At 42.3% G+C, this 13622-nt stretch overlaps 1 protein-coding gene across 1 annotated transcript in view; it reads right to left on the bottom strand.

Moving 5' to 3' along the window:
• The window catches only part of LOC111235868 (voltage-dependent T-type calcium channel subunit alpha-1I-like), a 177885-nt gene extending 165565 nt beyond the window's left edge, over window positions 1-12320 (bottom strand). Inside the window, exon 1 of the mRNA XM_022764438.1 lies at window positions 12292-12320. Within this exon, the coding sequence (XP_022620159.1) occupies window positions 12292-12305 (14 nt within the window). The 5' untranslated portion in view covers window positions 12306-12320. The remainder of the gene's footprint in view (window positions 1-12291) is intronic.
• Between the last annotated feature and the right edge of the window lie 1302 nt (window positions 12321-13622).

Here is a 13622-nt window from a genome sequence, read left to right as displayed (position 1 = left end):
CTAAAATATTATGTGTCACAATAGAAGCAGAAATTTGAAAATACGACATGCAGCACTTTTTTTAAGCTGACATCGTTACACAAGCGCATAATAAGAAGCATATCTGTATTCAATCTCCCTTTATCTACAGCTCTCATCTTCTTCTCTTCTAATCATCGCAAACATTTTCATAACTATGTTCTTTGTAATTAGACCTTGTTTACTGTAAATTGTGATCAACAACTGTAGAGTCTTCCTGCAGCAGGAAAAAAGGAACTTCTAGACACATGGAGAGACCGAACGTCGACGGTAAAAATCTGTTTAACCAAATATTCCGTGGACATGTATGTTTGGTGAGAATTATGAATTTTACACACACACACACACACACACACACACACACACACACACACACACACACACACACACACACACACACACATTTCTGTTGCTCATTTTTGATCCACTGTTCTCAGCTTGGCATGCACAGGGAGTGCTGGTGCCTGCTTCTGATGACTGCTGTCACTAGCAATCACTTGTAACACACACACACACACACACACAAAACACACATACACTATCTCTCGCTCTCTCTAGTGCAAATGTATATGCAGTACTTACACACCAAAACACACATCACCGTGCATGAGTGCACATACTGACAAACATGAATGCCCATATTCTCTCACACATAAAGTGAATGTAAAAGCATGGAGGGGGAAAAAAAGTGTGAGTCACACACATATTCCTCTACACACACATACTGCCGCACACACACACACACACACACACACACACACACACACACACACACACACACACACACACACACACAGCATCAGTGGGATTTCCTCGTGGGTGCCTAGTCCCTGTGTGTGTCACACGGCTCTGTCAACATGTGGCAGAAAACATTTCAAAGGGAGGAGACGCAGAGGAGGGAGAGGGGGAGAGGAATATCTGCGATATTGTTTGAGTTTAATCGTGGTGAGATTGAAAACAACAGTGATAAAAGAAGCAGAAGATAACTGGACTGGTGGGAGAAAGGAGACGGAGAAATGAGGCTTACAAAAGAATACTTAAAAATAATATCAAATAAAATTTTACAAGTAGTGGATACAAAACGAAAAGAGTGACTTAATACATAAAGGGACAGAGGAAGATTTAAAGATGATAAGAAGAAATGACGGGTCCTTGTATGAAGCCTTTCCACCAGTTTGACAGGTAGGTACGGTGACATTAGCATAGTGATTAACAGTCACATTAGCATAATGATTAATACCGGCATTAGCATAAGCGCTGTGGCTGGGAGAGCATGGGAGAGAGCCAGAGAAACACACGTCAAGACGGTGAGAGGCAGAGGGAGAATAAAAAGAAACGATGTGCAGAAGAAACTGGAGAGGATGGAAACAGTAATTATGTAGAGGAAACAAAGGGATGAAGACAGAATATGTCTTTTTCCATCCCGGCTGTTGGCAGCTACAGCAGCATCCACTGCAACATGTCTTCATAAATAAGTTTACTCCTTGCCCATGCTGCATGTCCAGTTATGAGACAGGAGTGTCCCACAGAGGGAGAGTAGCTGTCAGCTCTATTCCCACTGGCAACACAACCGCAACCCGTCTCCTTTTCTATAGGTAGACACACTGACCGCTGCACTGCACACACACACACACACACTGACACACTGAGAAGGCTCACGTATAGTTGGAAACCCACAGACAGTCAGTCTGAAACCTGTGCACAGAAGCTAGTCCATTACAACTGTGACATGGGCGAGAGTTCAGCAGGAAATCTGTTTTGCACAAGGCCCAATAAGACTCCAACAGTACGGAGGATGACAGTAAACATGTCATCTCCTCTGACTAATGAAGTCTTTGCTTAGGTTAATCAATAGCAAATGTGCTATTTAGTTGTTGGCAGCAATTGTACCCCCCCCCCCTGGAAATCCAGACGGTGTCATTTTAATGGCTGGAGTGCGGCAGTGAACGGCATCATTCCTCAAAGTTTCAGTACAATACAAACACACTAATGTTGCACTAACCTAACTCCAGCCAATAAATGGCCCTGGCTTCAGGTTAGGTGTAATTGAAAATGCCAGAGAAGAGCGATGATACACATCTTTCAGGATGTCAGATCAGTGGATGGGGTTTGGATGGCCTCAGTCTGATCCACTGTCCATTGTCCGGAGTTCACGGCCGAGGATATGGAGAGAGCCGTACAGTTACAAGTAGAGAATACACCATTCACATTCTTCTGTATGGAGTCATATCGCTGTTTATGAGAAATGGAGAGGGCAGTGCTTTTTAATGCCCCCCGCTCTACAGCAATACCCGCCATCATGACGTGGAGGAGGCATCACATATAAAGTTGGGAGTTATGGTTCTCCCAATGTAAACACAAACATCTCTGTGGGGAAAAAAGAAGAAGAAAGGAAAAAAAAAAAGTCAGATCTTCCAGAATTAAACAAAACCAACAAATAAAAGCAAAGCCGACGGAGGCTGCACAGATTTATGCCAAGAGCCGCAGCAAAGCGCACGTCATGCTATATGGTGCCCCGCCACAGCTAGACAGGTGTGTGTCAAACAAGAAAACATAATGCCAACTCTTCAAAAAGAAAATGGAAGAAAGCATCTATCATTTTATTATTTACCCAGAAAAAAAACACAGTAGATGTGTTGTAGGTAAATGACAGAAACAAAAGTACGGCCAATCAGGCTGCTGCTCTTTCAGATTGTGCTGTGATGGCATTTGCCCACATAGTCCTGACAATAAATTAGTCACATCCCTCCCTGGTGGACCGACTACAATTTGCATATCATGCACAGATGATGCAGTCAACCTGGCACTTCCCCCTCCAACATCTGGAATCCAAATATATCTGTGCAAGAATTCTGCTCATCAATTTCAGTCCTGATTTCAATATTATCAACCCTCTCAAGCTGTTCAGGAAACTCCAGGACGTGAACATTAACATCCCACTGTGCCTCTGGATCCTGGATTTTTTTTTTTTTTAAAAGACAGGATGGAAGTTGTCAGACTCGACACCAGATCTACATCAACCTCCATTAGGAGTCTGAGGTATGCGGACGACACCATAATCACAGGACTGATCGCTAATCAATAAATAAATGCACCTATAGACTGGGGGTCGAGAGGTCAGTCAACTGGTACAACTTCAGAATAAAAGCACCTATCCTAATAAACAATCAACCAATTACAATAACCGACTCCTTCAAGCTCCTTGGTACATGTCAGCAATTACCTGAAATGGGAGCACGACGCCAGCCGTTAAATACAAACAGCCCAACAGACACTTTACTATCTGAGACAACTCTAAAAACACAGAGTCAGGCAGAGTCTGCAGGTCCCGTGTTACACAGCCAAAATCCAGAGCTTTCACTTTCACTTTACTGTGTGGTATGAAAACGCATTTAAGAATACAATAAAAGAAAACTGACATTATTATCACCATTGCATCAAAGATTACTGGCTGCAGACTCCCCACACTGAAGCTCCATATACACACACACACACACAATGCACCATCTTACTTAAGATAACGGATGACCCTCTCCAAACAACCTCACCACCTTTTTTTCAGTGTCTCAGAATGCCTGAATCGGCGCTTCTACCCAAAGCCATGCAGTTGATAAATACACAAAAGTCTGCTAATCGTATGATATGTGATGTCCTTATGTTGTGTATTGTGGTAACCATTATCCCGACCATGGCTCTGTTTCCAAACCTACACATGCTATGCACAACACACACAAAAAGTACCTTTAGACATTATTGAAGCTATCACCTGCAGTCACTGGCAGGAAATTCATTTAGCAATTAAAAACTGATTTTGTTGAGCGGACATCTCGCACTAGGAAGACCAGTTTAGCTGCATCAATCCAATCGTCATCCAATCACATCCCAGAAAGGGTATTTCACAGCCATCCTCTTGTGTTCAGTGATTATTACAATACTTTCATCTTGCATGAAATGTAGCTGAATCTCATTTTCTTTCACGCACGGCGGTGGAGTGGAAAAGTCAACACAAGACGATACCCATTACCAGACCTGATATATATGATCACTCCTCCACACGGACGCCCCTTTAATTAAAACGCAGTTATCGTGATGTAATGTATGCATGCGCTACACATGAAACCAATATAAAATAAGTGGGAAAATCTTGTCCTAACAGCCCATTACACGCATCAGAGGTCGTTAAACGGCTGCTAACCGCCAAACCAATCAGCAACCGGACATGGCGTCACATGACCAGGGAGCTTAACGAGGGGATGCTCATTGGAGGGATCTCTAGGATGAGCAGATGGATACAGGATCGACCGGTCAAACAGGTTTGAGCAACAATGAGCAAAAATATCAAACGTGTCTCTTGTGCTATTCTTCAGGAACCATTCATTAGATTTGAAAGTTGTGTGTGTGTGTGTGTGTGTGTGTGTGTGTGTGTGTGTGTGTGTGTGTGTGTGTGTGTGTGCGTGTGCGTGTGTGTATCTGTGAATGTGAGTTTGTGTGATAGTGTGTGTGTGTGCAATAATGCCAGTGGCACAGAGGGCCACATGTGTTGGTCCAGGGGAGATTGAAAGTGAATTGGAAGCTATTAATCTGACCTTCCTTTGCCATCAGATTTGGTTGGGAGCAAAATATATATTCACTCCACATGCTCTGCTCCTCTTTGCACAGCCTGCTCCTCTCTCTCTCTCTCTCTCTCTGTCTCTCTCTCTTTATCACACCACACATCTCCCTCCTGTCTGTCCTGCTCTCCAATCCGCAGGTACAAGTTTAGATGTTGAGAGCAGCATTTTACCTCTCAGGCTTTGAAATGATCTCCATTAATCCCTTCCCCCCTCCCAATGCCGTTCTTATTATCCCTTCTCTATGCCAACGAACTCGGCTGTGTCTCTGCCTGAGATGCTGGTTAACGTGATGTGTTCACAGCTCTACCCTCACTTTCAGCCCAGCGTCAGTGGCATCACACAGATGTGGATAGAATGACAGTACACCCTGTTGGAAAACAGCTTTGTTGTACAAAAGTAAGGAAGAGGAACCGCGCACCGTGACATGTTTGCCTTGACGTTTTATTTCTTATGCAACTTTGCAGCCCATTCACCACGGGAAAACAATTTAGCAAAAAAACAAATAGCAATTTCACAGGAATGGTGAGACTACTGGCAGCAACCTCGGTTTGAAAGTGTAACACAGTGTGGAAGAGGAAACTCAGAAGGAAAACTCAGTTCCGGCAAATGCATTTCTCTTAACCGCCTTTGTCGTGGTTCTTCAATTCAGTGAATTTGTTGTTTACAAGTGCTCTCCAACCACCATTTTCCCCAATGATACAGCAGGAATGAATGCCTTTGGGTAAGATTCAATAAAATAACATTTTGGTTGTAACAAAGTGGATACATACAAAAAGCCAAGTGCTGTAAATTGTGCCTGGAGGAAACAATCTGGTTTTATTTATGCCACTTTTCCTCAGCAGCAAAAAGGTTTTTAATATAAACAAAAGGTTTTTAAAGCGCCATCAGACACAATTTTTTTAGATGTGGATATTGGATCAAATGACTTAATGTAGAGTGAGATTGTTGGTATAGTGCTGCATATCACACTGAGAATCAACACCAAAGTCAGCAACGCCATGGCTTTGCTTCATTTGCTTCGTTAACATTTTTGATTTCCCAAGGCTTTCGCTCTGACTCACTTTCAGTATTTCAGTCCATAAGATATAAATGTGTGTTACTTCACTGAACGGCAGAGAGGTAGAATGGTTGGAGAAGAAAACTAAATATCGAAAAAGTCAAGAAATCAGGGCCAAAAGGCAAAAAGACAAATACAGGACGTTTAACATGAGGCCAGCAGTACAACTCCAGTACAGAGCTTCGGTGGCAGAACCACAGATCCTGGCTGAGTGAGAGCACACTTCTCAAAAATGATTTTAAGTGGTTATTAGCTATCAACACCACAAATATATTTTTAAACCACATACTAATCGCTCCATGATGTATAGTGTGTGATCCTGCACAGTTTTCAAAGTTCCGTTTGCAAAGTTCAGAGGGAAATATAGTGTTCCTCCAAATTAAAAGCTAATAGGTTTTCAACATTAAGTATTGAAATGTTTATATTTGTGTTTATGTTTATTTTTTTATGTACTTTTTTGTGTTATTTAATTATATTACTGAAAGGAGGCCTACATAAAAACACTGACTTATGACTATTATTAATTATTATTAATGAAGACATATTGGTACATTAGCAACTGTTAGATAGAGCTGAAGACAGGGGTGTTGATTCTCAGTGGGATCAGCAGAACTAACAACTTTCACAGTCTTTTAAAGAACAGAATTTTTTAAAGAATAACATTCCTGCTGTTAATATGAATTTTTTTAAGTATATACACTTGAGATATAGCACATCTCATTTTGCAGGGCATGAAACATATCAAATAAGATGACATGTAAGAGTCTATGCAGTGCTCTTGTTGAAGCTGATACAACTGCAGTTAGAAAAAGACTTGTGATAAGAATGTTGCAGAATCGATGGTCAAACATTACTGTACTTTTCCTACAGTACACGCATAAAAGCACACTTCTGGTACATATCATTTTCAAATACCGTAGCATTTTGGTTTATAATTTACATTTTAGAATACAAAAATAAATGAAAAATGTTCACTGAGTTTTCAGTTTATTGGGGTTACCTAATTAAAACTATGCAGCATAATTCAAAAACTACTTGCAATAAACTACTCCTTAATAAACATTTCAATATTCAGTTCTTGTTTATTCTCTTCTAGAGACGTGTTGATTAAACCTTATGCTAATCTTTATATCGAGAAGTGCTTCTATAATATTTAGTCTATGCTAATTGATGTAGAAGTACTTCAATCAGTGAAATCCACCCTCTGTACCACAGCTCTGTGGTTTCTCAGAAGCATTTCTTGGCTGGCAGGTTGTTTTTGTATTTCTTTTCTCTCAACTGTGAAATTGACATTTTGGGTGTGCGTTAATATGGATGACAGAGAAAAAGGCCCTGGTAATCACAGCAAAGACGAGCAGCCGGGTAACACATAGGCCAACTAACCATATCGAGCAACAAAAAAAGTCGAGTGCAAATGATTGCCAGGGTAAACGGAGAAATTATGTCCGACAGCGATTTGGAATAAGTGCAGAGTGACAAAAGTTTGATCTGTCTATTACTGCGGATTGCCAGAGGCATTCCTTTTTCCTAATGTTGACTGCCAGCCATCCCTCTCTGCCTCACTGACGGCCTCTCGCTCTCTGCATCTGCAAAATGATTTAATGCAGTGAAAACTACACATGATTTACAGTTTAGGAGGAAAGGGGGTGAAGAAGAGTGATAGAGACGAGGAGGGAGGGGGGGAGCTGAGCCAGCAGCTCCTGCAGAACACCTTAAACCCAGACAACTGGCAAATATGAAAGCCTTAAAACTCTAACCCTAGTTATCTCTTTTTAGAAACACCTTTCCAAGCCCTTTCATTCTCCTTTCCATTAGCTCTTCAACTTCAGCTCTATCTTTTCTACTTTACCTTTACCGTGAAAAATAAAACTCCTTTCAAGTTACACTCTTTGAGATTGGTAGAGAGCTCCCAGGTCACTGCAGATCACTCAGCTGCTGAGTTAAATTTTCAGTTCCCGCCTGTATCACTGCAGCGACACGACTTCTCTCCACCTCACCTGTCTGCCTGTTAGTGGCTACAGACTGAAGAGAAATGTGCAGCTCAAAATGTACGATTCACAGCACAGAGGCTCTTCCATTTGTGATGTAAACTTTTTACTTCTTATTCTATTTGAATTGTGACCGCCGTTGATGTAATTACACTTTACCTACCAATTTCCGTCTGGTCACTAACATGGCCATAGACATTTTAAACAGAACTGCAATTTTGTTTTCTACATTATTCATTAAGAAGTGGAACCGCAGTTAAATGTTTAACCACTTGCCATCTTGGCCACAGGTAAATAACTTGTGTCAATAATGAATGCAGTGACTCGCTGCTTCCCCAGGTCTTTTATTTGAGTAAAATGTGATAAGAACTGATACTAACAATAGACATAACTATGCAAATGAAGCCCAGACTGAACTTACAGTATACTTTCTTTAAAACATTCCCTAACAATTCTGAAATGTGTTGTTATAATTTTAGACAGTCGCATATGTGTTAATTATTTTCCTTTTCCATTTTCTTTGTTATCTCTTCATTCATTCATTATTCATTCCCTCATTCTTTGCATAATATTCAAGGTAGATTAGAGGATTTCTTTCTTTCACTATGTCTTCTTCCAAAATTTTGCCAATAGCCCACACACACACACACACACACACACACACACACACACACACTCTGGGAGCGGACTGAATGTATTCATACACACAAAGACGGTTTCACTTGCGGATCAACTTACTGCACCTCTCAATCTGAACTCACAACGTCAGAAAGTGGACGTCGTCCATACAAGCCTTTTCATTTTAGGGAAATAACAAGGACACACTCACACAACTACACACAACACACACACACACACACCTCTATATTCACTCATATTTCTTCTCATTCAGTAACAGTGATTTGATTGAATGCTGAGACATGGTGAAGTGAAAACCAGCAGCTGTGTGTTACACAGTTTAGGTTATCCTGACTGAAGGTTTGTAAGACCTTTTTAAGACCTCTTAAAGCTGGATATTAGTCACATCTATTAACCATATCTTTTAACACTTTCCACAGCAGAGCACTCTATAATCATTTCTTGTTAAGTTTGAGTAGTCTAAGTTGTACTTTGTCAGTCTGAGTCTTTGCTTGAACTTATCATTATGATGTAAATGCTGATCGCACGACGTAATGGCGAGAGAATAATGACACCATCAGCGTCCAGATTGGTTCCCTATAAGCGTCACTTCCACTGTGCAATCCTGTCTGCCAGTCTGCCCGGGAAAAATGATTGAATGATGATTCTGACGTTGTGCAACCCAAAACAGGAAGAGGATAGCAGTGCTACCTGTAGCTTTCCCCAGGTAGCAGAAAGGGCGGACGGTGGAACAACCAGAGTAACTGTGGAAACTCCATTGTTTGAGGAGGCAAAGAAGCGAAGAGGGAGAGTGATAGAAACTGAGGTAAAACTAGAGTGAACCTCACTAGGAAAGAGCTCCAGGACCCGAGACATTATCTCTAGTGGATCAATGAGACACGTGCATACTTATCAATACAACCTGGTGCTTTACTCTGCCTTTATCATGAGACTGAGAGAAGGGTTTCTACTTCTAACTGGGATCCATGCTTGGCCCTGAGGAAAACAGAAAGCCATCCAGTGTTTGTGACAGCGGCGCCACAACAGTAATACCATTTGAAAATGTTAGAAATGATTTGCATGGCAAGATATAGCCTGCTAACTCTTACACAAACAAGCTAACTTAAGCCTGTAAGCATGTCATGTCAGCACTGACATGAAAACATAGCTATAACCTAGGAACAAAAGGAAGTTTAAACGGGTGCCTCAAGAGAAAAGGAAATGAATGAGCAACACAGCTAGCATGGACAGATTTCTACCATTTCAGTGGGAAAAATTCAACAACTGAGACAACTGCTTTGTCAAACAGTCAGGAGGCGACTCAGCATTACATATGACCCAAAGGCCCAAAGTCTTTTTTTCTCTCAACTTGGCGTAGCTCCTGTGCTGCAGAGCAAGTCTGAAATATCGTGAAACAAATGTTGCCTCTACATGAGCGGCATGAGCTGCTTCTCGTGTTTCTGAGAAGAGTCCAGATGAACAACCGATACTCTTAGCTCTTTGACATACATATATATATATATATATATATATATATATAAATCTCTGTGCCACAGCTGCGCCACAGGACTGTAACAGAACCTGTTTGTTCCTGGCAGTCGGTCTATGCATGACACAGGAGCTCAGCCTGGTGGAGAAAATTTATGCTTAATTCACTCGTGAGCTTTTTGTTTTAAGGTAACACAGGAGACGGCGCTGGGATACTTGTAAAAGAGACAGAAACCCACAGCGGGAGAGAGGAGAGCAAGACTGACACAGAGACAGAATTAAAGACGGAGGATAAAAAAAACACAGACAAAGCTGAGTGTTTTTTTCTCCGACTTAAGAGATTTTCCTTAGGAGCACATTTCATTTAGTATCTGAATGGATGACTTGCCTGCTAAGCAACTCTTTTTTCCCTTTCCACTCTATTTGTCCTGCCTCTCTCGCTCTCTCTCGCTCTCTCTCTCTCTCTCTCTCTCCAGTTGATTATACATTTGTGTCAGGCGCAGGCAGAGGCTGATGTGACGGCTGCTTAATGGAAAGGTAAGAAAGCACAAACAGAACATTTCTTTCCATCTCATCCAGGCTGCCTGGCTCAGAAATCACTTATGTCAGCTGACTACATGCCCATGTCCCATACTTACGGACAAACACACCAAAAACAATCATGGCAGTTACACACACACACACACACACACACACACACACTCATATGCATACTAAACTGCAGCCGTAAATACACACAAACACACGTCCGTACTATATTTGCTGGATTCCTTCTCCGACCTTTACATCCCTCTCATCATATCATGTGACACCGTCTACTGACGTAACCATCAGTACACCTTTCCTCCTCCTTCCCTTTGTTTCTCTCCATCCTTGCATTCTGTCTGTCTCTTTCTCACAGCTTCACTTTCCTCTTCGTTCCCCCGTCTCTGTTGTTTACCTAACGCCCCCCCCCTCCCTCTATCTTCACCTCAGAGTGAATTTCAGTCAGTCAGTCAGTCATATCTCTGCCTTTCCACACTCTCATTCTCACTCCTTACACTCAGAGGCGTTACTACTTACAGATATACCAACTCTGTGTTTGGGGAGTTTGAGTGTGAGTCACACATCACCTCACTGTAAGTGTTGCTCTTAAGAGGCTCGATAAGCAGTGTCTGCTGAACCTGGGGGGCAGCTAACACAGAGTACTGCTTGTCCTGTATCTGGCACTCCTGTCATTTCTTATACAGGCGCAGCTACAACTCCAGACAGAACGCACAAACACTACCAAAAAAAAAATAAAAATGCAATGCAAAGACGTGCGCCCTGCAGATTAAGGATGACAAGTCTTTCGCAGCCAAGATCATAGGAAACCTCGTAAACAGTCGCCAGGAGCTTTAACACCTACAGTACTGAGTGATACACACAAGTGTCCCTGGATCTCCTCTTGATCTGGGTCCTCACTGAAGAATCAGTTTCTTACCAAACACAAACCAAATCTATATCTTTGCAGTTCTGGTCACAGGAAAGGCCTCAAAACTCTTACTCCAGTAAGAAACTCATTTCCAAAATGCAAATGTTAATTCGTAATCAACAATAAATAAAAGGTGGAGGTGTGTAATATCATATCTGTTAAACAGGCGGGAAGGGAAGTTACTTGTAACTAAATTTGTTTTGAATTAGCTTCTACTAAGTCATTACACCTCATTACACTTGGGGACAGATCTCTCAGAGTTGGGATTTCTGGGAGGTCAAGTTTAGAAAACAGGTGATACTTTGACCGCAGTTAAACCTCCATCTAATGTCACGTAGATCTCTGTAGAATAAAGGTAAAGCCACACAAAACTGACCTTCACAAACTGCTTGACATTAGTGAATGCGGTGGAATACATAATCGGCCTTTATGTTGACATGTTTTCACCAATTATCTATGCAAATTTCCCCCTAAACGAGTATGCTCTGAGGAGAGGGGGGCACCTTGAACACACTCCTGCTGCATCTGTTTCAGAAATATGAAACGTGTCTGGGACAGAATGTGAGGCGGAAAAACTAGACACAAAAGTATCTGCACATCTGGAACTTTATGTTATCTATACTTGTAAACATCTGGACTTAGATCCAGCTTCCTGCTGCACCACACACACACACACACACACACACACACACACACACACACACACACACACACACACACACGTCATGTGACAACAGAGCGGGACAGCTTCACCAAGGGAAGTACAAATTTTAAACAGTGCCCTTTTTCTCACAAATAATCATTGAAATGTGTCGCACTTGAGAAGGGAACTTATCGGGTGAGATGAAACATCCAAACCTCAGGGTTTGTGTTGATTCACAGCTGAATCCATCCCCTCCTAATGGAAAATTAAACTTGTGAGAGAAATAGGGCTCTGTTAATGTTTTCTTTATAGCCTGGAAATGGAGAGATGCTGAATGATTAAAGTATGATGGATTCACATATTAAAAGACGAGCAAACTCACGCCGCCATCATTCACAGTTTGAAAAGGATATGGGCTGGAGACCATGCGGATGCACAGGCTGCGAGGACAGGTTGTCTGCTTGAGGCAGAAGAAGACCACAGGTACCAGCTCTGGGTAGGGCACTACTAACACACTGGCATCGCTGCTGCCATCATCCTCATCATCATCATCTTCATCATCCCCCTCACACTCCACCACCTCCTCTTCCTCCTCCTCCTCCTTCTCAATCCTTTCTTCTTCTTGAATAATTCCTTCCTCCTCTATTTCCTCCTCTTTCTCTTCCTTTTCCTTGGGACATGAGAGGCGGTACGGGGAGGGTCTGCGGGGGGAGGAGGAAGTGACGGCATCATCGCTGTCGCCCCTGGCTATGGCTGTTGTTACCCTGGAGATTGCTGCCGCTGACGGTGTCGTTGCTGTTGATGTTGCAACGCTGGGGCCCTCCTCCTCCTCGCTCGTCATGGCAACCCAACGGTCTGGGATGAGAGAAGAAGAGAAGACAGACAGGGGAATTTAAAATAAACTAGCAGCTCTTTGATAGGGCAGGCAACACTGAGCATACATTTAACCCCAGTGAGGAGAGAAAACACCACGCTGAAGTACACACAAAAACATTTTCTGATGTGCTACCCCTGCAGTAAGGTATGGTTGAATTCAGGCAACTAAAACTACCTTATCTAAAGGTTGCCATAAAAAAAAAGCATTGGGCTATGTTTGGGTTAGAAGAAACCAGATTTGAATGTTGGGAGGAGTGGAGTGCAAACCTTGGTCCTCAAATACAAACAAGTCAGTGCGTGGGCCAGTTCAGAGCCGGTGCCTGATCTTGAACCGGTTCTCCAGCCAAAGACGGCACTCAGGAAAATCTCAGCAATCTTAGACACCCATTTACTGCAATCGAACAATATTGCGCTTCTTCCACCTCCAGTACTGAGCAGCCACACTCACATGGCCGCAAGGAGTTGCTAGTCAGATAAACATAAAATCAGGGTAAAACAACAAGTCCTTGAATTGAAACAGCAAAATACACCATTTGTTGTTGCCCTGCAGGAGCGATTATACGGATGCGATTTCTGACCTGACACCCAGTTCTACAGGAAGACATCAGCTGTCACTGCCTTCCAAAACCATTAAAAATCACTGGCTAGAGTTTGGGAAAGATCATGTTTTGGGTTTAAATTCCAACTTGGTTAAAGAAAAAGTTAGAGTTTTTCCTCTTTTTGCTGAGTATTATACAATTTGCCATGTAACAGGGGGGTTATGTGCCTTGTGTTACGTGAGCTTTAGAGGTGCTGGTAGGTGGATTTTTGGATACAGCCAGGCGAGCTGTTCCCCCCCATTCTTTCAAGCTTCATGCCAAACTAAGCT

Source organism: Seriola dumerili, unplaced genomic scaffold, assembly GCF_002260705.1.
Source record: "Seriola dumerili isolate Sdu_G_001 unplaced genomic scaffold, Sdu_1.0 BDQW01000538.1, whole genome shotgun sequence".
Lineage (NCBI taxonomy): Eukaryota > Metazoa > Chordata > Actinopteri > Carangiformes > Carangidae > Seriola > Seriola dumerili.
The sequence above is the reverse complement of the archived record's forward strand: the minus strand, read 5'-3'. Positions and strand labels throughout refer to the sequence as shown.